The 27,781-nt window shown below is 39.3% G+C and overlaps 1 protein-coding gene across 1 annotated transcript in view; it reads left to right on the top strand.

The window, feature by feature from the left end:
• Nucleotides 1-27,781, top strand: part of kl-2 (dynein heavy chain 2, axonemal kl-2) — a 1,174,416-nt gene that overhangs the window by 11,002 nt on the left and 1,135,633 nt on the right. Inside the window, exon 5 of the mRNA XM_090369487.1 lies at nt 7,354-7,491. Coding sequence (XP_090225613.1) covers nt 7,354-7,491 — 138 coding nt within the window. The remainder of the gene's footprint in view (nt 1-7,353; nt 7,492-27,781) is intronic.

Below are 27,781 nucleotides of genomic sequence, written 5' to 3'. Positions count from 1 at the left end.
CAAATAAGGCAAAATGTGGATAAGGAAAATATTTTTCACTCGTCTTCCTCAAAATAGTCTCAAAGAGACTGAATATGCTTGTTATGTCATTCATGCTAGTTTTGTAAAGACTTGGAAAACTCATCTGCTGTGATGATATATAGTTCAATTTCTGCATTCTTCAGAATTACATGAATACTATCAAATCAGCATCCTATCCATCCCAATTTCAACATGGCTAAACAGAAAAAAAGCTGCTGGAATCAAGTCAAGGGAGTAAGGAGGGTGGTCAAGCAATGCAACCTGCTAGTGAGGCAGAAACATCTACATGTTGATTGCTATGTAAGAAGGTGGCATTGTCATGAAGCAGCCACCAACCAGACTGTTTCTAAATGGCTGCATGCACTTTATTCTCGCCAACAAACGTTTGAGTATTTCTAAGTAGTAATAGTAATTGCTGGTAACAATCCTTTCCTCTGGAATAAATTCCATATGGATTATCCCTTTGTGATTAAAAGGGATAATCCATATGCGATCAGCAAGGACCAGAAATTTTATATGCAATTTCTGGAAATGAACCTTTTTTGGTCTTGGTGAGTTTGTAATTGCCACTCTGCACTTTGACCTTTGGTCTCAGGATTATATTGGTACACCATCTCTCATCTCCAGTAATAATGCTGTTTAGGAAACTAGGTTCACTATCAGCTGTTTGAACAAAATTGTTGCAAGCATCCACTCATCTGAGTTTTTCCTCATCATGCAAAAAAAGTGTGAACAGATTTTGTGAAAACTTTTTCCCTCAAGTCTCTAGTTATTATGGAACTTGTCGATTCCTTATTCACATTTAACTCACTTGCTAGCATTCTTAGTATTAATTGGCAACCGCTTGCTAGTAAATTGCACTTTTTCTACCAATACGTCTGTCAGGTGTGCAGATCGTTTCAGTTGTCCACTTTGATGATAATTTTCTACATCCTCTCTGCCCTCTTTAAAATGCTTAAATCATCAAAATGTTTATGTAAGGGACAGAGCTTCATTACCATAAGCTGTCCATAATGTTTCATGTGTTTCAGTTGAACTTTTCACAAGCTTTACACAAACCTTGATTTTCATCCATTGTATGGTTTCTGACACTGATGTTAGACACAATGCACAAAGGATATCTGTATATAAAAAAAGCAACTTAGGGCCAATTGGTTTGGGTTTGCAGGACTGCCTTGGTCACATTTTAGTGCCCTCTAACAAAGTGGTACTCATGTTAGATTTTTTTTAAAATTCATTTTCATTACTTTTTTTGTTACACTTTTTTGTTTTGTATGTGATAAAGTTGTTGTATATGAGAAATTAATGGCTATTAAGAAACTCACCCCCCAAACACCACCATATTTGATCTACTAGCATGGCTCAGATTGGATTAACATTAGCATTAGTTGAGGCATATGAAGCAAGCTTATAATACTGCATCAGCCAAAAAAAAAAAAAAAAACACCTTCCCATTTCACGCATCCAGTCACTCCAAATGTTTGTCTAGTTCAGCCTTATATTTATTTAAGCTATCAACTTCCACAACAACAGATGGAAGTCTGTTCCCACAATTAACTACCCACTCGCTAAAGGCAAATTTCCGCACATCTGTTCTACAACTGTCTTTTCTCAATTTGAATCTATGCCCCCTCAGGTTCTTGTTATTGTTGTTGTTGTTATTTGGTTTTTTTTAGGAGCATTAGCAACTAAAGCCATATTGTTCCGGGGATATCCGGTGGTTATTCCCTGACCTTTCTGAATCCTCTGTATTTGGTGGTCACGGGCTCGAACCCTGGTCTAATCAAGAAGCGTGTGCTACACACTGCTGGCTCCTGCCCACCTGGCTAATCTGAGCAAGCAGAAGTATCCCATCAGCATTGAGCCTGCTTAATGCCATTCAAAGCCTTATACACCTCAATCAGATCACCTCGCAGGTGCCTAGTCTCCAGATGCTGCAACTTGCAGAACTTTAGCCTTTCTTCGTAAGTGCACCCCTTTGTTCCTCTCACCAATCTTATTGCCCTTCTTTGTACTTGTTCTAGCAACTCTACATCCTTCCTAAAATGAGTCCTCCAGACCTGTATGCAGTACTCAAGGTGTGGCCTAACCATTGCCTTATACAAAGGAATAATCACTTCCTTGTCTCCGCTAGCAAAATTCCTATATATCATTGACAAAATTCAATGATCTGCTCTGGCAGCCTGTCTGCACTGCTCAGAGAACTTCATATCTGACGGCACAATTACCCCCAGGGCATTTTCATTCTCCACCTCCCTGAATGTAGTACCACACAGTTGGTACATTTCTCTTGGGTTACTGCTACCCATATGAAGTACTTTGCATTTGTCAATGTTAAACTTCAGTTCTCACTTCTCAGCCCATCTCCCTAACTTTTGCAGTAGCATACTGTCTTTACTGTCATTAACAACCCTGCCAACCTTTGTACCATCTGCAAACCTGGACATTAAGCCTGATATACCTTCATCAATATCATTTATAAATACACAAAACAACAGTAGGCCCAGCACCGAACCTTGGGGGACTCCATTAATAACATTAGTCCATGTAGAGCAGTGTCCATTTATTACCACTCTCTGTTGTCTCCCACTCAACCATCCCTTTATCCATCGCAGTAACTTACCTTAATGCTATACTGCTTCAATTTAAACAGCATTCTTCCATGTGCAACAAAATCAAAAGCCTTCCTGAAATCCAAGTATATGATATCAAATTTAGTTTTTGCATTCAGTTCCTTTGTGACCACATCATAGTGTTCGATCTAATTAGTCAGACAAGACTTCCCCTTAACAAACCCATGCTGTGTCTGAGCTATTACTGCTGTCTTGTCTATGTGATCCTTTATCACCTCTTTAACCAGTGACTCTATTATTTTCCCCGGAACAGAAGTTAAACTAACAGATCTATAATTATTTGTGTCACCTTTTGAAACCCCTTTGTGAATTGGGGATAGATTTGCACATCTCCAGTCCATGGGGAACCTCCATGACTATAAGGTTGCTCTCATAATTATGGCTAAGGGTTTTCTTACTTCCCTTGCTGCCTCCTTCATTATAACTGGATAAATTCCATCTGCTCCAGGTGCCATTTTTATGTTTAACTTTTAGCATTAGCATTAGTAGAGGCATTTGATGCAAGAAAGCAAGCTTATGCAGCATCAGCCAAAAAAAAAAAAAAACCCACTTCCACTTCACCCCTCTGTTCGTTCAAAATACCTGTCCAGCTGAGCCTTAAACTTATTTAGGCTATCAACCTCCACCACAAGGGATGGAAGTCTGTTCCACCAACCAACCACCCGCTGGCTGAAGGCAAATTTCCGCACGTCTATCCTACATCTGTCTTTCCTCAATTTGAATTTATGCCCTCTCAGGTGATTTTTCTGAGCTAGAGGAAGAATCCCATCAGCATTGAGCATGCTTAAACCATTCAAGGCTTTATACACCTCTATCAGATCACCTCGCTGGTGCCTAGTCTCCAGACACTGTAATTTGCAAAACTTAAGCCTTTCTTCGTAAGAGCACCCCTTTGTTCCATTCACTAATCTTGTTGCCCTTCTCTGTACTCGTTCCAGCAGCTCTATATCCTTCTTGAAATGAGGCCTCCAGACCTGTATACAGTACTCTAGGTGTGGCCTGACCATCGTCTTATACAATGGAATAATCACCTCCTTATCCTTGCTGGAAAAATTCCTGTATATCATTGACAATACTCCATGAGCTACTCTTGCAGCCCGTCTGCACTGCTCAGAGAACTTCATATCTGCCTGCACAACCACCCCCAAGTCCCTTTCATTCTCTACCACTGTCAGTGTAGTACCACAGAGTTGATACGTTGCTCTGGGGTTGCTGTTTCCCATGTGTAGTACTTTACATTTGTCAATGTTAAACTTCATTTGCCACCTCTGAGCCCATCTGCTCAACCTTTCCAGATCCTGTTGCAGCAGCAGCAGCAGCAGCATAGTGTCAGTAGTGTCCTTGACAACCCTGCCAACCTTTGTATCGTCTGCAAACTTGGAAATTAAGCCCGATATACCATCATCAATATCATTTATAAATACAGAAAACAATAATGGACCCAACACTGAGCCCTGAGGGACTCCACTAATAACATCAGTCCACGATGAGCAGTGTCCATTGATTACCACTCTCTGTCTTCTCCCCCTCAACCACCCCTTTATCCATAGCAGCAATTTGCCTCCAATGTCACACTGCTCCAATTTGTGTAGCAGTCTTCCATGTGCAACAGTATCAAAAGCCTTTCTAAGATCCAAGTATATAATATCAAAGTTATTCCCTGCATCCAGTTCTTTTGTGACTGCATCATAGTATCCAATCAAGTTGGTCAGGCAAGACTTCCCCTTAACAAAACCATGCTGTGTCTGAGCTATAACTGAAGTCTTGTCTAAATGATCCTGCAGTGCTTCTTTAACCAGTGCCTCCATTAATTTTCCTGGAACAGAAGTTAAGCTCACATGTCTATAATTACTTGTGTCAGCCTTTGATCCTCCTTTGTGAATTGGGGTCACATTTGCACATTTCCAGTCTATGGGTACCTCCCCTGAGTCCAAGGAAGCTCTCATAATTATGGCTAAGGGTTTGCTTACTTCCTTTGCTGCCTCCTTTAATATAACTGGATAGATCCCATCCACCCCGGGTGCCTTTCTTGTGTTTATCTTCAACAGTTTCTCCTCCACTTTACTCCCAGTTATTTCAAGATTCTGTAGCTTACTGCTAGAGTTGAATACACCTCTGGCATTCCCCTCGCTGAATAACTCCTCATGTGTGAAAGTCGATGCAAAATATTCAATTAGTTTGTTAGCTACCTGAGCAGGATCATCAACACTTGACCCATCAATATCAAGTGGACCAATCTGATTCATCCCCTTCCTTCTAGAGTTTACATAAGTAAAGAACTCTTTGCTGTTTTTCTTTGCATCCCTTGCCAAGGATTTCTCGTAATCTGCCTTCGCCTGCCTAACCTCCTTTGTAACTTGGTTGCATATCAACTTGTATCTATCATAGGCTTCTGTGTCATGTGTTAATTTGTATGTATACCATGCATTTTTCTTCTCTACCATATGCCTCATTAGTTCATCTGACATCCATTTTGGCCTAAACCTTGAACAATATTTCTTAGTTGGTATGTAAAGCCTGGTAGCTTCCAAGATAAGTTCTTTGAATGCTTCCCATTTTGAATTTGCTGTTGGTAACATCATCAGTTGGTCCCACTGTATAGAATTTAAATACTGTCTCAGTCCATCGTAGTCGCCTTTACGGAAGCAATAACCTTTCCCTTTACCCCTAATGGTAGTTACCTCTTTGAGTAAATTCCACTTCAGCACACTGTGATCACTGCCACCTAGTGGTTCATTTATCTGCAGATTCTTAATGCATGAAGAATCACTGCTGATAATCAAATCAAGAGTATTACTCCCTCTAGTTGCCTCCCGAACATGCTGATGTAGAAAACAATCATCCAATAAATCCACAAAAGTCCTGCTAGTGTGTGAGTAACCAGCCCCCAAATTCCAGTCAATATCTGGGAAATTAAAATCTCCCATTATAAGACACTCTGATTTACTGGCCCACTCTATTTCCCTGTACAGTTCCTTATTATACTCATCAGAGTCATTAGGCCTATAGCACACTCCTACTCTCAATTTTGATCTCCCAATGTTTATGTCACACCAAACTGACTCTACACTGCACTGTCCAGCGATGTCGACTGGCTTCACTTCCTTGGTTTTTATGTGTTTCTTAACTAATAGCATAACCCCTCCCCCCTTCCTATCCTGTCTATCCTTTCTGTAGACGTTGTACTCCCCAAATCGCAGTTCTGCATCCCTTATATCTGTGTGACACCACATCTCTGATATCCCAACAATATCTGCCTTCGATGTTTTGAGCAATACCTCAAATTCATCAAATTTATTTACTAAACTCCTAGCATTGGTGTACACGCAAGTATACCTGCACCTGTTTCTATTCTTAGCTACCCTAACACAACCCATGTGTTTACTTGTACCGCAATGGCTCCCAGCAGTCTCTGAAATACCATGCATCTTGTTTTTCAGGCTTCTGCTCATTCTAATAGAAGCAGTTATTTGTGAAGCAGTTATTAACTTCAACAATTTCTCCTCCACTTTACTCTCAGTTATTACAGAATCACTTGGCTCCCTATTAGAGATTGATCAACTTCTGGTATTCCTCTCCTTGAATAACTCCTCATGTGTGAATGTAGATGCAAAATACTCATTCAGTTTATCAGCTACTTGAGCAGGATCATCAATAGTCGAACCATCTATGTTAAGTGGCCCAATCTGATTCATCCCCTTACTTCTAGAATTTACATAAGTAAAAAACTCTTTACTGTTTTTCTTTTCATCCTTTGCCAATGATTTCTTGTATTCTGCCTTTGTCTGCCTAACCTCCTTTGTGATTTGATTACACACTAGCTTATATCTGCCATAGGCTTCTGTGTCGCCTGATAATTTATATGCATTCCATGCATTTTTCTTCTCTGCCACAAGCCTCATTAATTCGCCTGATATCCATTTTGGCCTGAACCTTCAACAATATTTCTTAGTTGGTATGAAAAGCCTAGTAGCCTCCAAGATTAAGTCTGTGAAGGTGATGTTATGGAAATGGGTTGATTGAATAATTCCAAGGAAGAACTAGACAAACTGATGGAGGGAATAGGTGAAATGGGAAGGTGTTTTTTTTTTTTTTTTTGACTGATACTGTATAAATAAATAAATAAATTTTCTGTTTATACTCCAGGATGACCAAGCAGTCAGAGGAGTTCACAAGATAGACAAATTACAAAAAACAGCACTGTATTCAGTAGTCATGGGCTTGAACCCTGGTCACTCAAGGCACGTGTACTTATGCACCGCGCGCCTGACCACTAGGCTACGGCGGCCTTTACAATAAGCTTGCTTTTTTCCATCATTTGCCACTATTAATACTGTTACAAATTGTTGAATACTGAGTTATGATTGTAGCTACCTATATAAAAGATAGCTAGAGTCCAGATAAGTACAGTCTAATTTAAGGTATCCATCCTTTCCATTCACAGCTCATCTTATAATTTCTGCAGTAATTGATAACTTAATCAAAAAAACTAACGCTTTTGATTTTAATTATTAATTTCTATATTATCTGGTTTTAATGGTTCTTATTAAAAAGGCAATATATATACTTTCCACGTGTAATTACATATTTATCTTCTCTTTTCTGTTTTTCTTGATTGTGTATACTGTTTTATGTAGTATTTCATATCTGTTACATAAATGTATGTATATAAATAATTTTATTTTATATTTTTATGTAGGTGAGCAATGTTGTTATTCAGTCATGTTGCAGAGAAATATTACTGGAAAAGCTTTTTGAAGGTTTTGCAATTTCAAGCAAGCAGATTTTACACAAGAATATTCAGTGTTGCTTAAAATGGAAAGAAGTTTATCAGCAGGTATTTAAATTTTTTTTTTTTTTTTTTTTTTTTTTTTTATGAAACTTCCAAACATGAGAGGTTTTAGAACCTATAGTACTTAGTACCGTGCTTGGGTTGGATGTTGAGAAGACGAAAGAAGATATTTGTTGATATTAGAATTGACATTCTGTAGACTAATTTTCAGGAAATATATATAAAGGAAGGTTGTTCCAGAAAACAGCAGTTGAATGAATAAATGAGGAAAATGAAAAGTCGGTTCTGTGAGTTTGAAGTTGGACAATAAATGGATGTTGGCTGGTGGCGGCATAGATATCGGGTATTAGATAGATATCTAATACCCGATATCTATTTTGAAAGAGATATCGGGTATTAGAGAAGCCAATTCAGAAGAACAGTGCCCATTGAAGTATATGTAGAAAAGGCATGCAACAGAAACAGTACGTCTATGAGACAGCAAGTGGAGAGACTCTGTTAGAGATGAGTCATTAATTAACCTAACTGCCCTGTTGTTGTTGTTATTTGGTTTTTAGGAGCATTAGCAACTAAGGCCATATTGCTCCGGGGATATGCGGAGCAATATGGCCTTAGTTGCCTGACCTTTCTGCATCATCCATATTTGGTGGCTCACGGGCTCGAACCCCAGTCTAATCAAGAAGCATTTGCTACTCACTGCTGCTCCTGCCCACCTGACTACGGAGGCACCAACTAACTGCCCTCTTTTGAATGGAATCTAGAAGCTTGAGAGAGGTTTTGGAGGGGCACCACCCCTAGATGTGGGAACAATATTCTATGGTAGGGTGGATTTGCAATTTGTACAGAGTGAACAGCTGTTTGGAAGAAAAGTAATGCCGAGAGAGCTAAAGAGAAAACCAAATTTTTTAGATGCAGAGGAAGCAATATTTATATAGTGCTTGTGCCGAGAGAGGTTAGAAGTCAGGGTAATCCCCAAAAAGAGATATATCATTTTGCCTAGAAATCGGAGTGTCACCAAAGATAAGCATAGGAGCAGAAGAATCCTTTTTGTGAGATATAAGACAAGACTGAGTTTTAGAAGGATTTCAATCAACTGAGGCCTGATGTAGCTGAGTGACCATGAGCGAGGGTGCATAGCACGCATTCATTGAGTGGACCGTGACTACTAAATATGATAAATATTTGTATTGACGATTTATTATAAACTCTGCTGTCTTGGTTGTCGTGCCGGAGTGTAAACAGAAAATTTATTTTAATTTAAGTTGTCTTTGCCCCACTGGAGAATTACATGGAGATCGGCATTTAAGGAACTGGTAGCGGATATTTGAGAAGTTGAAGCTGATTCAGTAGGGCAAGGTTTCTCAAACTGGAAAGTGGAATGCAGTGTGCTATCATTGGAAAAACTATGTATAGGATTTCCAGTCAATGGAAGAAGGTCATTAATATGCAGGAAAAGAGTAGGGGAAAAAACTGAAACTTGGGGGACACTAGCATTAGTAAAGAAGTTAGAAGATAGAGAGCCATCTACTATCACCCTCAGTGAGCATTCAGAGAGAAACTGGATAACCAATTACAAAAAAGAGTTGGGAAACCATAAGATGGAAGCTAGTTTAGAAGACCTTTATGGCCTCCATACCCAGGTGGGCAGGAGTAGTAGAGCATAGCACATGCTTCTTGATTAGACCGGGGTTCGAGCCAAATACAGAGGATGCGGAAGGTCAGGGAATGACCACCCCATATCCCCGGAGCAATATGGCCTTAGTTGTTGCTAATACTCCTAAAAACCAAATAACAAACAAACAAGACATTTATGCCAAACACGATTGAAAGCCTTTAAGATGTCAAGATCAACTGTTTGTGTTTCACCGAACTTTTCCATTAAATTTGCCCATAAATAGTTAACATAAGTCAGAATATCACCAGTGGATCGACACTGACGGAATCCATACTGGCGATTGTTGATCAGGCGGAAGTTTTCTAGGTAGTTAAGAGTTGGTGGTAAATTTATTTCTCTATTATTTTAGAAAGGGTACATATGGGACGATAGATGGATGGGAGGGATTTTTCACCCTTTTCTGGAACTGGCTGGATAGGAGCAAATTTCCAAGCAGAAGCACAAACACCTTTGGAATAGGAAAGTGAAAAAAAAAAAAAGGTGGCAAAGAACAGGAGTAAGTTCAGGAGCACAGGTTTTGAGAACAAGTGGAGAAATACCATCAGGACCTGGAGCTTTCTGAGCATCAAATTTTGTTAAAATCTTTCTGACTTCCATTTGACAGAAGACCACAGGAGGCATTAAATGGAGCTTGTTGGGAATGGTGGGAAGTGTTTTACCAAGATCATTAATACATGAGTTGGAAGAAAAATGGGATGCTAGGAGGTCAGCTTTATCCTTGGCTAAAGTGACATTAGAACCATCTGGTTTTGACAGGTGGGAGCAGAGATGGGCAAAAGTTGCAGCCAATTCTGGTCTGGCAACAGACCAGAATGCTTGGCCACCATTAGGGCAAGAAGCAAGTTTTCTACTCTTAGCCTGTTCAAAATCTAGTTTGGACTAATTAATAACTGCTTTACAATTGTTCTGAGCTTTGGTGTGGGCAGAAAATGAAAATGAAAAATTGGAAACAAGCCAATTACGATATGCAACATTTTTCTCTTGAACAGACTTAGTACATTTATTGGAAAACCAAGGTTCGGATAAAGGACGAGATTTTAAAGTGGAGTGTGGAATAAAGGATTCCGTTCCTATAAGAATAATTTTACTGACACAATCTGAGCAAACGTTGACATGGGGTTTGGCAGATTGCAAGTGGAAATAGATGTCATTGAGATTAGAATTGAGATCACGTATATTTGTGAAATGAACTAGGAAGTGTTTGGGAGGTTTAGATCTTTTCGCAGATAAGCTTACTCTATTAGTTTGATAATTCGGGGTGTATTCAATAGTAAGAAAAAGTGGGGGGAACATTCTGTATGAAGTAATGACATTTTTGGATATGGCGTACACATGGTAAGAATATACCTAGATCCTTGACATGACGTTGCCTCGACAATGCTCCTTGCATACACACTACTCGGATTCCTTCCAATCACTATCTGGCAGAGTAGAAGTAGCTAGATTATACACTAGCTGAACTGGAAGCCTCCTAAAGAGTTACCAATAGGTTCGGTCCAGTGTACTAACTAGCGGCCGGCCTGCGAACACCGTTTTAGAGCTGTACCCTTGAAATGTAAGGAAGATTGGATCTCGCCATGATGTTCATCATCACCTTAAAAGTTATCAGTCATTCTGGATGACTGATAAATTTTGAGGGCAATCCTCTGAGTATAGTGATGATTTACACTATATTTGTAGGATTGGTGTACTTGCAAGTATACGTGCACCTGTTCTTACTCTTAGTTACCCTAACACAGCCCATGTATTTATTTGTTCTATGATGACTCTCACTAGTTCCGCCCTTCAGATGATACAATGATTGGCAGGGTGGTTATCAAGTAATGAAGGAATACTTCTACAGCAACATCAAGAAAACTTAGGTAGATGGATTGAGAAACGGCAATTGAAGTCTAATATTTACAAATACAAGATACTGCATATGGGTAGCTAATCCCAGATTTACATACCAACTGTGTGTTAATGAAAAGAACTGGGGGGGGGAAGTAATTGTGCTGTCAGCAGATATGAATTTTTCTGAGCAGTGCTGATAGGCTGCTAGGACAGCTTGAGGTGTTTTGTCAATGATATACAGGTACTTTGCTATCCTGGATAAAGGGTTGATTATTCCTTTGTACAAAGCAATGGTTTGGCTGCATCTTGAGTACTGTATACAGTCTGAAGGCCTAATTTTAGGAAGCACGTAGATCTGCATGCTTCCTAAAATGAGGTGCAGAGAAGGGCAGTCAGATTGGTAACAAAAAGCATGCTTTTACCTAGAAAGCCTGAAGTTCTGCAAATCGAAGTGTCTGGAGATGACTAGCACCTGCAAGGTGATCTGATTGAGGTGTTTAAGACTTTGAATGGGTTGAGTAAACTCAATGTTGATGGCATTCTTCCTCCTGCTGAGGCTACACACGCATGAAGGGGCATTAATTCAAATTGAGGAAGGTTGGTTGCAAGATACATATGCAGAAGTTTGCCTTCAGCCAGCTGGTGGTCGATTGATGGAACAAACTTCCATCTGTTGTTGTGTAAGTGGGTAGTTTGAATAAATTTAAAGAACTAGAGAAATTTTTGGAGGGATGGACATGTGAGGTGGGTAATTTTTTCCCCTTTGGGTGTTGCTTTTATAAGCTTGCTATCTTCCATTGTTTGCCACTACTACTCCTAATAAAAAAAAATTTCATAATTTCTAATGTTTATATTTTTATAATGTAATTTATATTATTATTAGTAATCAGTTTTAGATTTCATTAACAGTATTATTTTTTAAAAATATTTTGGAAAGCACATACTTTCATAATTGCTTTCTGAAATATTCCGAAAGATATATTCAGGAATTGTAATTCATGAATATATCTTCCTTTGCTTAAATATTTCATTTTTATTGATTTTAAAGTCATTAAATTTAAGCAAAATAATGGAAAATGCTATTTTTATATTAGCAAAGTGCAGCTGAACTTATAAAACAAGTAATAGTTCTTTTAAAATAATTTTTGTGCAAGATTCTTTAGAATGTAATTATTTGTATTCTTCCAAGAAGTTCATTGTAACAGAATTTAACTATACAGGGTGTCTCAAAAATATTGGTACAAACATTTAGGAGAGGTAGGTAACATCTAAAGGAATGTGAATCGCATAGGAACCCATAACCGGAAACGTCACCGTAAGTTGGTACATGGCGCTGTTCATCAGTTCGCGAGAGGGAAAATTTCTGGTTTACTCATTCAAGCAGTAGTCGCCGCACAAAGAGCATGCATTGATATACGAACTGTGAGCTGGCAGACATGCACCTAGTGTATGGATTAGCAGAGTGCAATGGACGAGCCACTCAACGAGTTTATGGAGAACGCTTCCCAGACAGACATGTACCGGACCACCGTTTGTTTGCGCGTGTGCATAAAAATTTGTGCGATTATGGGTCATTTAGAGGTAACAGGAGTAGTGGGGGCAGACCATGTTCAACGCAAACTCCCGCCATGGAAGAAAGTGTGTTGAATGCTGTCCAGAATAATCCTACTACCAGCACACATGCCATTGCCTCGGTCTTAGGAGTGTCTAGTTACAGTGTACAATTATAAAACTTTTACATCTTTCACATAGAAAGTATTCGAAATGCGCAGAGCAATCCAAAGAATGGCAATTGAGTCCCCCAGCAATTAGACAATAATCAATAGTAAAATTGCCCAAGTTTCCCACCACGCCTAGACAATGACTTAAAAACTGTAGCATTCTGTACCCTGACAGAAACCTGATATAACAAAACTCCCCAGGACTACCCTGCCATGTGTAGGAACCTAGGGCCTCACACCAAATAAGTAACCATGCAGGGGAGGGAGATGTACAGGCAGCCAGGGAAGCAGATTAACTGAAAAATATCAGTAAGCTTTTACATCTAGTAGCAAGGGGATCAAATGTACAATGAAAGAAGAATGAATGAATGAAAATGAAAGATAGAATGAATAGGCTGGGCACTGAGTGAACTAGGAATTATGGTAAGAAGGAATAAATGGCAGTTTTGGTGAAAGAAAGAAAGAGTGATCTAGCCTGCCTGAGGGAAAGAGAGAGTGAATGGGAATTAGTGGAAGAGCAAATGTAATTGGCCGTTAAAAACAACTTACATTATTTTACATATACTGTACTAACAAACATTTACTAATCACATAAACACTATCACTGCATTCTCCTCTGGCCTGTAAAAAAAAAAAAAAAAAAAAAAAAAAAATATATATATATATATATATATAAAATGCAAGTAGAGTGAGAATGCAGATTATGAATGAAATAAATGTGTGTCTCTCCACCCCATCGCCTGGTGGGTTCCCTACTGCCAGCTAACATATCCCACCCCTGGAGCGGGATGGGCAGCTTGACCTTCATACCGGATTGGACACTGCTTGGACATGACACTGATGAAGACATTCTGTGGCTTTGCTGCCAACACACCATTGGCGATCTGAACTGGGTACTCTAACCTGGTTCCCTTTAAAACCCCATCCCCAGGCAGGGGGGGGAGACGGATCTCTGTCTCCTCTTCTCCCTGCCTACCCCCATACTTTGCCTGGTGGGGCTCGTCTCCACTGACCTCTTTGGAGATGCCTACTCTATCATCCCTATTCTTATATCTGTTTCCCCCCAGTCTTCAGTCTCCTGCCCACTTTCACTAAATCGACCCTTAACAATGCCGCCAAATTTTAATCAACGTCTAAATTCCACTGGTTTCGTCTAAAACTCTAAGAAAACAAACACTATTAGCTTTTATCTAGTGTATAGCCTCACGTCTAAATTTAATAACATCAAAATTTTTCCCGACCTGTTAGGCCTTTAACACATCTCTTTAGCATTTAACCTCAACCAGCAATTTCCAACCAGCAATCCCATTAAGCACAAATGTCAAATGCGTAAATTTTTTTTTTTTTTTTTTTTTTTTTTTAGGTCCTAGCCACTGAAATCCCAGGAAACTAGGTGGCAGGACCTGCCAGAGCAATTTGTTGTGATACTGGATACACCCGGCTAGACACTATGTGGCAGGGTATGGGCAATGTCAGGCTCTACTAGGGGCCTGGCGGCCAATAAGCCGGTCAAACAATGGGCACAACATATCACACTGCACAGACACGGCCCACACACTTTCAAGTCTCTGGCTTGACAGTGTACTGTCCTCAATACAGCGAAACACACGCGGAGTTGGGAGAAATCCCAGGTGCTGTTTGACATAAACATACCTTATACCTTATACAGTGTACAGCGTGTCTGGCACGACGATTCCTTACACCCCTTTCATCTCCAAAGGGTTCAGTTACTGCTCCCCCCGAGATCATCCTGCACGGAATGCAACATGACATTGCCATGGGGGATGTCTTTGTGTGTGTGCGCGATGTAAGGAAATCAGGCGACAACTCAGCGTTGTTATGGGCCTATATGAGAGTTTGAAGGACAGGGTGGATGCCCTTGAAAGATCTAAATTGAGGGGCCCATCAGGCTCTCAGCTGCCCACATCAATGCCAGAGCTTGCACTTGGTCATCACGCAACACAGCGGCAATCCCTAAGGCAGAATGCGCTGGTCCCACAGAAACTAGTAGTTGTTGGTGACTCTATTGTCAGGGAAATGGGAAACATGCTTTGTAAAAAGGATAGGTGGAACAGGACCAGGGTATGTCTGCCAAGGGCAAAGGTTGATGACGTTGTAGAGCGGATATCATCTTTTAAGGGCACAAAAGGTGATATAGTTGTACACGTTGGCACTAATGATATTAGGAGTAGGAGACCGGCAGAATTACTAAACAAGTACAGGTCACTGTTGAGCAAAAGCCGAGAATTAGGGTTGAATTTGAAAGTGTCTGCAATTCTGCCCAGACACGATAGAAGGAAGTATATGATGAGAGCCTTGTCGATCAATTTGGCCCTGGAAAGAATGTGCAAGGTTCAAGAGGTAGAATTTTTTTCAACCTAGACTGTACTTGTTAACAGGAGAGACTGCTTCTATAGGGATGGGATACACTTAAATAGAAAGGGTGCAAGAATATTTGCCGATGCTATCGAGGCAGTGTTCGGTGGGTCGGAAAACTGATAGCTTGGGGGGATACAAGGACTAATAGTTTAACAGTAGCCATAGGCAGAGGTGAAGGTGATTCTTTCACAACTTCTACTAGAATAAGTAGCGACCTGGAGCATGGGGGTGTTGGGGGTTTCAGGGACGGATGGCAGTCATCCTGAAATAGGTGGGTATATGGGATGTGTTAGGGTAACTAAGTATAGGAGTAGGAACATGTATACCAATGCTAGAAGTATAGTAAATAAATTTGATGAATTTGAAGTGTTGGTCAAGACATCAAAGGCGGATACTGTTGGGATAGCAGAGACGTGGTGTCACACAGATATAAGGAATACAGAACTGGAATTTGGGGAGTACAATGTGTACAGAAAGGATAGAAAGGATAGAAAGGGAGGTGGTGTTATGTTGTTAATTAAGAAAAACATAAAATCAAAAGAAGTGCATCCAGTGTTGAGTCAGTTTGGTGTGACATAAGCACTGCGAAAGCAAAAATAAGAGTAGGAGTGTGTTATAGGCCTAATGACTCGAATGAGTACAATGAACAATTGTACAGAGAAATAGAGTGGACTAGTAAATCGGAATGTCTTATAATGGGGGATTTTAACTTCCCAGATATTGACTGGAACTTGTGGGTTGGTCACTCACACACTAGTCAGACTTTTGTGGATATATTGGATGATTGTTTTCTGCAGCAGCATGTTCGAGAGGCAACCAGAGAAAGTAATACTCTTGATCTGGTTATCAGCAGTGATCATTCGTGTATTAGGAATTTGCAAATAAAGGAACCACTAGGTGGCAGTGATCACAGTGTACTGATGTGGGATTTACTTAAAGATTTAATTACCATCAGGGGTAAAGGAAAGGGTTTTTGCTTCCGTAAAGGTGAGTACAGTGCTCTCCGACAGTTTTTAAATTCTGTACAGTGGGATCAACTGACGATGTTACCAACAGTAAATTCTAAGTGGGAAACATTCAAGGAATTAATCGTGGAAGCTACTAAAAGTTTCATACCTATTAAGAAATATTGTTCAAGGTTTAGGCCTAAATAGTTATCTAATGAACTAATGAGACTCGTAATAGAGAAGAAAAATGCATGGGATGCATATAAATTATCAAGCGACTCAGAAGCCTATGGCAGATATAAGCTAGTCTGTAATCAGGTGACAAAGGAGGTTAGGCAGGCGAAGGCAGATTATGAGAAATTCTTGGCAAAAGATGTTAAGAAAAACAGCAAGGATTTCTTTACTTATATAAACTCTATGGTTCGACATCGATGGTTCGACTGTTGATGATCCTGCTCAGAAAGCAAACAAACTGAATGAGTATTTTGCATCTACATTCACACATGAGGAATTATTAAGGTTTGAAAATGGCAGAAGGTTATCAAATTGTAGCAGGATACTTAATGATTTTGGAATAACTGAAAGCCAAGTCTAGGAGAAATTGTTGAAGTTAAACATAAGAAAAGCACCTGGGGTGGATGGGATCTATCCAGTTATATTAAAGGAGGCGGCAAAGCAACTAAGCAAATCCTTAGCCATAATTATGAGAGTGTCCTTGGACTCAGGGGAGGTTCCCACGGACTGGAGATGTGCAAATGTATCTCCAATTCACAAAGGGGGATCGAAGGGTGACACGAGTAATTACAGACCAGTTAGTTTAACTTCTGTTCCAGGTAAAATACTGGAGTCACTGGTTAAAGATGCATTGCAGGATCATCTAGACAAGACTGCAGTAATAATTCAGACACAGCATGGGTTTGTTAAGGGAAAGTCTTGTCTGACAAATTTGATAAGATATTATGATGTGGTTACAAAGGAACTGGATGCAAAAAATAATTTTAATATCATATATTTGGATTTCAGGAAAGCTTTTGATACTGTTGTGCATGGAAGACTATTGTACAAATTGGAGCAGAATGGTATTAAGGGTAAGTTGCTACAATGGATAAAATGATGGTTAAATGGGAGAAGACAGAGGGTGGTAATCAATGGGTGCTGCTCTTATTGGACTAATGTTATTAGTGGAGTCCCACAGGGTTCGGTGTTAGGTCCACTGTTGTTTTGTATATTTATCAATGATATTGATGAAGGTATATCAGGCTTAATGTCGAAGTTTGCAGATGATAGAAAGGTTGGCAGGGTTGTTAATGACAGTAATGGCAGTGTGCTACTGCAACAGGATCTAGATAATTTGGGCAGATGGGCTAAGAAGTGGCAACTGAAGTTTAACCTTGACAAATGCAAAGTACTGCATATGGGTAGAAGTAACCCCAGAGAAACGTACCGACTGTGTGGTACTACACTTAAGGTGGTAGAAAATGAAAAAGACCTGGGATTAATTGTGCAGTCAGATATGAAGTTTTCTGAGCAATGCAGGCAGGCTGCCAGGGCAGGTCATGGGGTTTTGTCAATCATATATAGGAATTTTGCTAGCAGGGAAAAGGAGGTGATTATCCCTCTGTATAAGGCAATGGTCAGGCCACGCTTTGAGTACTGCGTACAGTTCCGGAGGCCTCATTTTAGGAAGGATGTAGATTTACTTGAGCGTGTACAGAGAAGGGCAACAAGATTGGTGAGGGGAATGAAGGGATCCTCTTACCAAGAGAGGCTTAAGTTCTGCAAATTGCAGTGGCTAGAGACTAGGCACCTGCGCAGTGATCTGATTGAGGTATATAAGGCCTTGAATGAGTTGAGCACGCTGAATTCTGATGGGATCTTTCCACTTGTTTAGGATCTTAAATAAACCTAAGGGGGCTTAAATTCAAATTAAGAAAAGACAGATGTAGAATAGATGTGCGGAAATTTGCCTTTAGCCAGCAGGTGGTTAATTGCTGGAGGTTGAATAAATTTAAGGAAGAACTGGACAGGCATTTGGAAGCAATGGTGTGATTTTTTTTTTTTTTTTTTTGGCTGATGCTGCATAAGCTCATACACTTGCTTTCTTGCATCACATGCCACTACTAGTACTACGTGTGGCTTTTGCTCAGTGGTTTCTCCAAGAAAGTGTTCAAGACTTGAATTTTCCAGCCTATGTTTTGTTCATGAATCAGGCTTATTTAATCAACACAGTGCTCATGTTTGGGCTCACCACAACCCACATGGTGTGCACCCCCATGTGGCAGAACATAGCTTCGCAATTGGGCAGGTATGGTTGGTGACTGCTTAGTCGGCCCATACCTGTTATCATCCCGCATAAACTCCGCTAAATATCGAATCTTTCTTGACAAGTTCTACCAGGGTTACTTGACGATGTTCCAGCAAATGTGAGACACAACATTTGGTTTCAACATGATGGGGTGCCTTCCCATTATGGACGGTGTGTTCGTGACCATTTGAACAGGCGTTTTGGACGTCGATGGATTGGCCGTGGTGGACCCGTTGCCTGGCCCCTATGCTCACCTGATTTATCGAGCCTTGATTTCTTTCTGTGGGGGGGGCCCTCAAAGCTATCATGTATGAATCGCCTGTGGAGATGGAAATGTATCTCGTGGCGAGACTTGTCTGCGCTGCTGCTACTGTCAAAGAAACTCCAGGTGTGTTTGACCGTGTCCGCCAATCCATGCTGCATCGGTGTCACGCATGAATCGTGTCTCATGGTGGAACCTTCGAGCATCTGTTGTAACATCATGAAATGCATCCATCTCGTACTCCATTGTTAATATTATGTCAAATAAATTTTTGCCACTAATTACTGTCGTGTCATTTCTGCTTTTTGTGCCTCTGATAATACTTTCCCGTGACGTTTCGGGTTATGGGTTCATATGAGATTCACATTCCTTTAGATGTTACTTACCTCCCCTAAAAGTTTGTACCAATATTTTTGAGACACCCTGTATATATATATATATATATATTTTTTTTTTTATTTATTATTTTTTTTTTTATGAGAACCCCAAACACGAGAGTTATTAGAACCTATAGTACTTAGTACCGTGCTTGGGTTGGAGGTTGAGAAGACAAAAGAAGATATTTGTTGATATTGGACTTGAACTTCTGTAGATTGTAATTTTCAGGAAATACGTATGAAGGAAGGTTGTTCCAGAAAACGGCAGTTGAATGAATAAATGAGGAAGATGAAAAGTTGGTTCTGTGGGTTTGAAGTTGGACAGTAAATGGATGTTGGCTGGTGGCGGCACGTGTTCGGACTGTTTTGAAAGAGAGAGCGGGAATTATAGAAGCCAATTCAGAAGAACAGTGCCCATGGAAGTATCTGTAGAAGAGGCATGCAGCAGAAACAGTGCGTCTATGAGAAAGCGAGTGGAGAGACTCTGTTAGAGATGAATCATTAATTAACCTAAATGCCCTCTTCTGAATGGAATCAAGAAGCCTGAGAGGAGTTTTGGGGGCACTACCCCAGATGTGGGAACAATATTCCATGGTAGGGCGGATTTGCGATTTATACAGAGCGAGCAGCAGTTTGAAAGAAAAGTAACGCCGAGAGCGAAAGAGAAAACCCAAGTTGTTTAGATGCAGAGGAAGCAATATTTGTAATGTGCTTGTGCCAAGAGAGATTAGAAGTCAGGGTAATCCCCAAAAGAGATATATCATTTTGCCTAGAAATTGGAGTGTCACTAAAGATAAGCATAGGAGCAGAAGAATCCTTTTTGCGAGATAAGACAAGATTGAGTTTTAGAAGGGTTGAAATCAACTAAGTTGTCTGTGCCCCACTGGAGAATTATCTGAAGATCGGCATTTAAGGAATTGGCAGCAGATTTTCGAGAACTTGAAGCTGATTGAGCTGGACAAGGTTTCTCAAAATGGAAAGTTGAATGCAATGTGCTATCATCGGCAAAACTATGGATAGGATTTCCAGTCAATGGAAGAAGGTCATTGATATTCAAGAGGAAAAGAGTGGGGGAAAGAACTGAACCTTGGGGGACACCGGCATTAGTGGAGAAGTTAGAAGACAGAGAGCCATCTACCATCACCCTCAGTGAGCGATCAGAGAGAAAACTGGATAACCAATTACTAAAAACAGTTGAAAAACCATAAGATGGAAGCTTGTTTAGAAGACCTTTATGCCAAACACGATCAAAAGCCTTTGAGACGTCAAGAGCAACTACTTGTGTTTCACCGAACCTTTCCATTGAATTAGTCCATAAATGGGTAACATAAGCGAGAATATCACCAGTGGATCAACTGGTGATATTCTGGCGATCGTTGATCAGATGGAAGGTTTCTAGGTAGTTTAAGAGTTGGCGGTTAATTGATTTCTCCATTACTTTAGAAAGAGTAGAAGTAATTGCAATGGAACGATAATTGGATGGGAGGGATTTGTCACCCTTTTTAGGGACTGGCTGGATATGAGCAAATTTCCAAGCAGAAGGAAAAACACCTTTGGAATAAGAAAGTGAAAAAAGTCGGCAAAGAATAGGAGTAAGTTCAGGAGCACAGGTTTTGAGAACAAGTGCAGAAATACCATCAGGACCTGGAGCTTTCTTAGCATCAAGATTCATCAAAATCCTTCTGACTTCCTTTTGATGGAAGACCACAGGAGGAATTGAATGGAGCATGTTGGGAATGGTGGGAGGTGTTTTACCAAGATCATTAATACATGAGCTCGAAGAAAAATGGGATGCTAGCAGGTCAGCTTTATCCTTGCCTGAAGTGACAACAGAACCATCTCGTTTGGACAGAGGTGGGAGCAGAGATGGGCAAAAGTTGCGGCCAATAGTTTTGGCAAGAGACCAGAATGCTCGGCTACCATTAGGGCAAGAAGCAAGTTTTCTACTCTTAGCCTGTTCAAACTCTAGTTTGGACTGATTAATAACTGCTTTACAACTGTTGCGAGCTTTGGTGTAGGCAGAAAATGAAACTGAAGAATTAGAAACAAGCCAATTACGATATGCAACATTCTTCTCTTGGACAGCCTTAGCACATTTATTGGAAAACCAAGGTTTAGATAAAGGACGAGATTTTAAAGTGGAGTGTCGATTAAAGGATTCCATTCCTGCAAGAATAATTTCACTGACACGATCTGAGCAAACGTTGACATCAGAAGTTTTGAAACAGTAATCAGACCAAGGAAAAGAAGAAAAGAAGTCTCGCAGGTCATCCCATTTTGCATTCTTGTAATGCCAAACAATACGAGGTTGGGAAAAGCCATGAGATAAAGGTTCCATTGGAGAAGAGACAATCACCAAGTTGTGATCTGAAGTGCCTAAAGGACCTCTCACTTCAACCTTATACTTAGAAGGGTTGTTTATGAGAAAAAGATCAAGCGTATTGGCTGTATGATTAGGATTGTCCGGTATTCTTGTAGGTAAATGAACAATCTGTGCAAGTTCATTAGTAATTGCAAAAGACTCAGCATCTCGACCTGCTGGGTCGGTGTGACTAGAAAACGGAAGCCAGCTGGAGTTGTGAACATTAAAATCAATAAGGAAAATTACCTCCCTGTTAGGAAAGCTGGACTGGAGAAAGTCAAGTTGCAAAGAAAGGAAGTCAAAGAGCTCGAAGTGATTAGTGGAGTTGGGAGAACGGTAGAGACAACAGATGAATTTTACACAATGAGGTAGAGAGATTTTAATCCAGAGAAGATCGAAGAGAGGAGATTCCAAATTGCCAAGACTCTGACAGGGAATATCAGAACGGACATATGCACACGTACCACCTTTGAGGCGAAAGGAATCATACAGCAAATAATTTGGACATCTGAGATGCGCAGTAGTTGAATCAACTGATAACTGAAATTCAGTCAGAAAAAGTACATGGGGTTTGGAAGACTGCAAGTGGAAATGGACATCGTTGAGATTGGAATTGAGACCACGTATATTTGTGAAATGAATTAGGAAGTCCTTGGGAGGTTTAGATCTTTTCGCAGATAAGCTTGCTCTATTATTTTGACAATTCATGGTGTATTCAATAGTAAGAAAAAGTGGGTGGGACATGCTGTATGAAGTAATGAAATTTTTGGATATGGCGTACATGTGGTAAGAATATACCCAGATCCTTGACATAACGTGGCCTCAACAATGCTCCCCGCATACACACTACTTGGACTCCCTCCAGTCACTATCTGGCAGAGTAGAGGTAGCAAGATTATACACTAGCTGATCTGGAAGCCTCCTAGAGAGTTATCAATAGGTTTGGTCTGGTGTACTATCTAGCGGCCGGCCTGCGAACACCGTTTTAGAGCTCTACCCTCGAAATGTAAAGAATATTGGATCTCGCCACGACATTCATCATAACCTCAAAAATCATCAATCATACTGCATGATGGAAGAGATAGGGAAGGGTTGCCCGGAACTTAGCTCTAGAGACTAAACATGGGTTCCACCACTTCAGGCCTCCAATAAGCAAAGTGGTGGTATTTCACCGGTTGATGAGAGTCATCTACCACCTAGTACTGCCTGGTAACATGGAGGGTCGGCGTTCCTCCATGTGGTGTGGGTGCCACACCTCGACCCCTGCTTACGTTGGTTCACACCTGGGTGGACACCCACCATGTACTTGTGCATGAAAGTTATACCCAGGATATATATATATGTATATATATATATATATATATAAAATTATTTTTATTGTTATTTGTAGAATGTAGTAGGTATATATCTATAATTTAACTAGTGCTAATAATGAAAATACCATGTATCCTGGGAGTGATATATGTTGATTAAAGGGGGGGGGAGGAAAAGAAAAGTGTAACGTTATAAACAAGAAGAAACAAAGTGCGAATTTTGCAAAAAAAAAAAAAAAATGCAAATTTTGAAAAGAACGACCAAGGTAGAAATAGCATTGCAGTATCTTTCATAATTTATGTGTCTTCTTCAGAGGTCATCCACCCAAATTATGAAAAAGAACAGCAATACTCTTACTTCTGTTACTGACATGTTCTGTGTATCAAAAAGCACGTGTAAGCAGCCACGTGATAAAAACTAATTTAGAATACAAATTTTGAATAAATAAATAAAATAAATTACAAGTTATGCAAAACTATTATGTGCCAATAAAGTATAACATACAGAACATGGATGACCTTACAGAAGTAAGTAGCCCGCCAAAAAAGCGAAGACAAAGGAAGGTAGTGTCCGAATGACAAGAACTTACCGCTACTGGACGGGTTGACAGAAAAAGACAGAGCCGGAGGCTAACCCGTGTATATATGTGTAGAAACGCTAGCGGCGCCTAGCGTTAGACGAATTTTGGTGTCTGTATATTATGTAATTTACGTATGCGGTGGAGCTACGCTAGGTTAAAGTTAAGTACATGATGCTCGAACACCCGGGATAGCAAAGAAATATAATAGCTTACAAAGTAGCAGTAGAAGGCAGCTAAACTTTGTTAAGACGAAAAAATATAGATTGGGTATAGTAAGAAAAATAGTACTCTGATTATTGCGGTCGGTAAACTAATGGCTCACAGAGCATAAAAAGTAGAAATTAGTAAAGCAAAAAGATGATGAAATTAGGGATATGTAGTTGGGCTAGGGTAGTTCGGGGTTGCAAACCCGTTCCTATAGTTAGGACCCTGAATGAATGTCCGAGAGTTTGTGCATCATGTGCTTAAGTCAGTTGTGTTAAAAGTGTAACATGTATATTATAATTAACAATTAAATAAATAAATAAATAAATAAATCAAGATAAGTTTAAAATTAATTACAAGGTAAATACACTATGTCAGGCCAATCGGTGGGTACAAGTTTTCCAGACCGTAAGACACTAAAGAGGCCTAGTGTATTGTATTTACACTATATACAAACTCGATGCGTATGGGAATAATTATAAGTTATGAACTAATAATGCTGTTTATATTGATATCTATTAATTTCTTGTGCCTTAATATGTTAAGGGCTTTATTGATATGATGACGCAGGTATGTAATAGGAAAAAGATTTTTGGTCAGTTTACTGTATAATATTCTGATGTTATCAATAACTGTTGTTTTGTCGCTGCATATTGTTGCTATTCTGATGCACTGTGCTAAGATAACATTAGCATGTACCTGTTTGGAAATATTGGAATTCCATTGTGTAAAGTTTACTATGCTAAAGTTGAATGCTTCACGTTTGTTGTACAAACTGATGGAGGCTATACCATTTTTTAAATTAATGTCTAGATCCAAAAAAATGGGCTGCTGTATCCGAATTGTTAGTTCTTTCTAGTACAAGTTCATTAGGGTATAGATGTTCTTGTTCTCAAAACCTGTGCTCCCGAACTTACTCCTATTCTTTGCCGCCTTTTTTCACTTTCTTATTCCAAAGGTGTTTTTCCTTCTGCTTGGAAATTTGCTCATATCCAGCCAGTTCCTAAAAAGGGTGACAAATCCCTCCCATCCAATTATCGTCCCATTGCAATTACTTCTACTCTTTCTAAAGTCATGGAGAAATCAATTAACCGCCAACTCTTAAACTACCTAGAAACCTTCCGTCTGATCAACGATCGCCAGTATGGATTCCGTCAGTGTCGATCCACTGGTGATATTCTGGCTTATGTTATCCATTTATGGACTAATTCAATGGAAAGGTTCGGTGAAACACAAGTAGTTGCTCTTGACATCTCAAAGGCTTTTGATCGTGTTTGGCATAAAGGTCTTCTAAACAAGCTTCCATCTTATGGTTTGCCAACTGTTTTTAGTAATTGGTTATCCAGTTTTCTCTCTGATCGCTCACTGAGGGTGATGGTAGATGGCTCTCTGTCTTCTAACTTCTCCACTAATGCCGGTGTCCCCCAAGGTTCAGTTCTTTCCCCCACTCTTTTCCTCTTGTATATCAATGACCTTCTTCCATTGACTGGAAATCCTATCCATAGTTTTGCCGATGATAGCACATTGCATTTAACTTTCCATTTTGAAAAACCTTGTCCAGCTCAATCAGCTTCAAGTTCTCGAAAATCTGCTGCCAATTCCTTAAATGCCGATCTTCAGGTAATTCTCCAGTGGGGCAAAGACAACTTAGTTGATTTCAACCCTTCTAAAACTCAATCTTGTCTTATATCTCGCAAAAAGGATTCTTCTGCTCCTATGCTTATCTTTAGTGACACTCCGATTTCTAGGCAAAATGATATATCTCTTTTGGGGATTACCCTGACTTCTAATCTCTCTTGGCACAAGCACATTACAAATATTGCTTCCTCTGCATCTAAAAAACTTGGTTTTCTCTTTCGCTCTCGGCGTTACTTTTCTCCCAAAGAGCTGCTCATTCTGTATAAATCGCAAATCCGCCCTACCATGGAATATTGTTCCCACATCTGGGGTGGTGCCCCCAAAACCTCTCTCAGGCTTCTTGATTCCATCCAGAAGAGGGCAGTTAGGTTAATTAATGATTCATCTCTAACAGAGTCTCTCCACTCGCTTTCTCATAGACGCACTGTTTCGGTTGCATGCCTCTTCTACAGATACTTCCATGGGCACTGTTCTTCTGAATTGGCTTCTATAATTCCCGCTCTCTCTTTCAAAACAGTTCGAACGCGTGCCGCCACCAGCCAACATCCATTTACTGTCCAACTTCAAACCCACAGAACCAACTTTTCATCTTCCTCATTTATTCATTCAACTGCCGTTTTCTGGAACAACCTTCCTTCATACGTATTTCCTGAAAATTACAATCTACAGAAGTTCAAGTCCAATATCAACAAATATCTTCTTTCGTCTTCTCAACCTCCAACCCAAGCACGGTACTAAGTACTATAGGTTATAATACCTCTCGTGTTTGGGGTTCTCATAAAAAAAAAAAAAAAAAAAAGATGTCCATAATCCTGGATGAAATTCGGGCAGTTAATTACCATGAGGTCATCTATATATCTGAATAGTAATAGGTCCTGTGGAAATGAGGTTTCTGACCAGTATAGGTATAGGTTGGCTATTATGCACGAGGCTGGGCTGCCCATAGGTGTTCCATTGGTTTGTTGATATACTGTATTACCATCATATATGAAGTTATTGGAAATACATAAGTTCAGTATGTTGTTCCAGTAATAGGTGTTGCAGGAAATAAAATCCTTATGTTTATCGTAGATATCTTTGAGTACCAATTTGAGATTGGTTTGATTGATACTGGTAAATAGGCTATGGAAATCAAAGGTTTGAATATTATTGACTGTATTACTTTGCAAAAATTTTAATACGGGTTGGTTGTTGCCTGTGATTTTGCTGTTATTTATGTTATGCATCAGTGGTTGCAGTAGTTGTTCAAGTGTTTTTTTCAGATTTGTGTACATAACTATTTTTGCATGAGGTTATGAATCTGAAGCCTATTGGTTTTTTATGAAATTTAGGGATGAAGTAGATATAAGGTAAGTTGTAATTGCTTAAGTTGAGCTTTAGTTTTTTGTTGAAGGCCATTAGTTTTTTTGTAATGATATTACATGTACTGGAAATCGGTTTGTAGGTATTGCTTGAGTTAAGTTCATTAGTTAAAGTATATGTATAAAAATATTTGCAAATGAATGCAAAATTATTGGCTGCTTTATCTACCGGTGTGATTACGAAGTCTTTGTGTATTTCTAGCAGTTTTTGTTTTAATTCAGTCAAGTTGTAGTATGTGCCCGGATAATATACATTTGAACTGTGTAATGCATATTTATGTTTGAATAAGGCGAATGTATGGCTAATCCACATATGGTATGCTTCTATAGGCGTGTTATTTTTGTAGGCTAGTTGGAAGCAGTAGTTTAACAGGTCTTGATATAGCTGCTTATTGAAGTTGGTTACGTTTATTTTGGTAGGTGGCCTGAATTTGAATCCTTGTGATAGTACATGTCTGAGCATTGGGTCCGTAACTGTGTTTAAATTTCCTGTAATGATGTGTCCATAGTCTGGATCAATATATTGCTGCATGTTGTTTTGTTGACAAATGCAGTTATTGGTGTCTGCAATATGTGATGTTAAACTGGTAGCTATAGATTTGTAGTTGCAAGCTAATAATCCAAATGGTTTATTATATTTATATCTTACTTTAATATAACTAGGACTAGTATTCGGAAGTAGATGTTTATGCTGATTTACAAGTTTATTGATATTTATGTTGTCCATGATATGGTTGTTGAAGTTCAAGATAATGATTGATTCTTTATCATGTGTTGTAGAGCTTTTGTTTTTTAGATTAAATTTACAAATATCATTTATTATATGAAAGAGATGTTTGGACTCGAAATTGAAAGTGCGTATGAATTTGTGTAGTGCTTTAAGTATACTGTGTTTAGTACTAAACAGTAAATTATGTATTTCATGTACATTTATAATGTTTTTATCCCAGTTTTTAAGTGTGACTTCAAAATCACCTAAAATATTACTGTGTTTGTTGCTGGTATTTTTAGATTTATGAGTACGTTTGCGTGGGTTCTTATGGAACTTTATTATATTAAATTTGTCATATATACAACTGTCAGTTAAGTTATTGGTAATAATTTTATGGTTGAATTTATTGTTTAGACCATATGGGTATAATGTTTTTAATTTTAACATAAATATTTCTTCTTGTTTAGTTCTAATATTAGCGTTATTAATCTGTGCTAATATGGATATGTATATATTGTTGAGGTTGTGAGATTGAAAATGCATATATTTTATTTCTTGTTCTATATTGTTATTATTTCTATTTAAGTAGTTATTGATGTCAGATCTATGTTGATTAATTCTTAGGTGTAGTTTATTGCTGGTTTGTCCGACGTATTTTATATTAC

The sequence above is a fragment of the Mastigoproctus giganteus genome, chromosome 1, assembly GCF_048544385.1.
Source record: "Mastigoproctus giganteus isolate SK-2022 chromosome 1, ASM4854438v1, whole genome shotgun sequence".
Classification (NCBI taxonomy): Eukaryota; Metazoa; Arthropoda; class Arachnida; order Uropygi; family Thelyphonidae; genus Mastigoproctus; species Mastigoproctus giganteus.
Note: the sequence above shows the minus strand (reverse complement) of the source record. Positions and strands in the feature narration are given on the sequence as shown.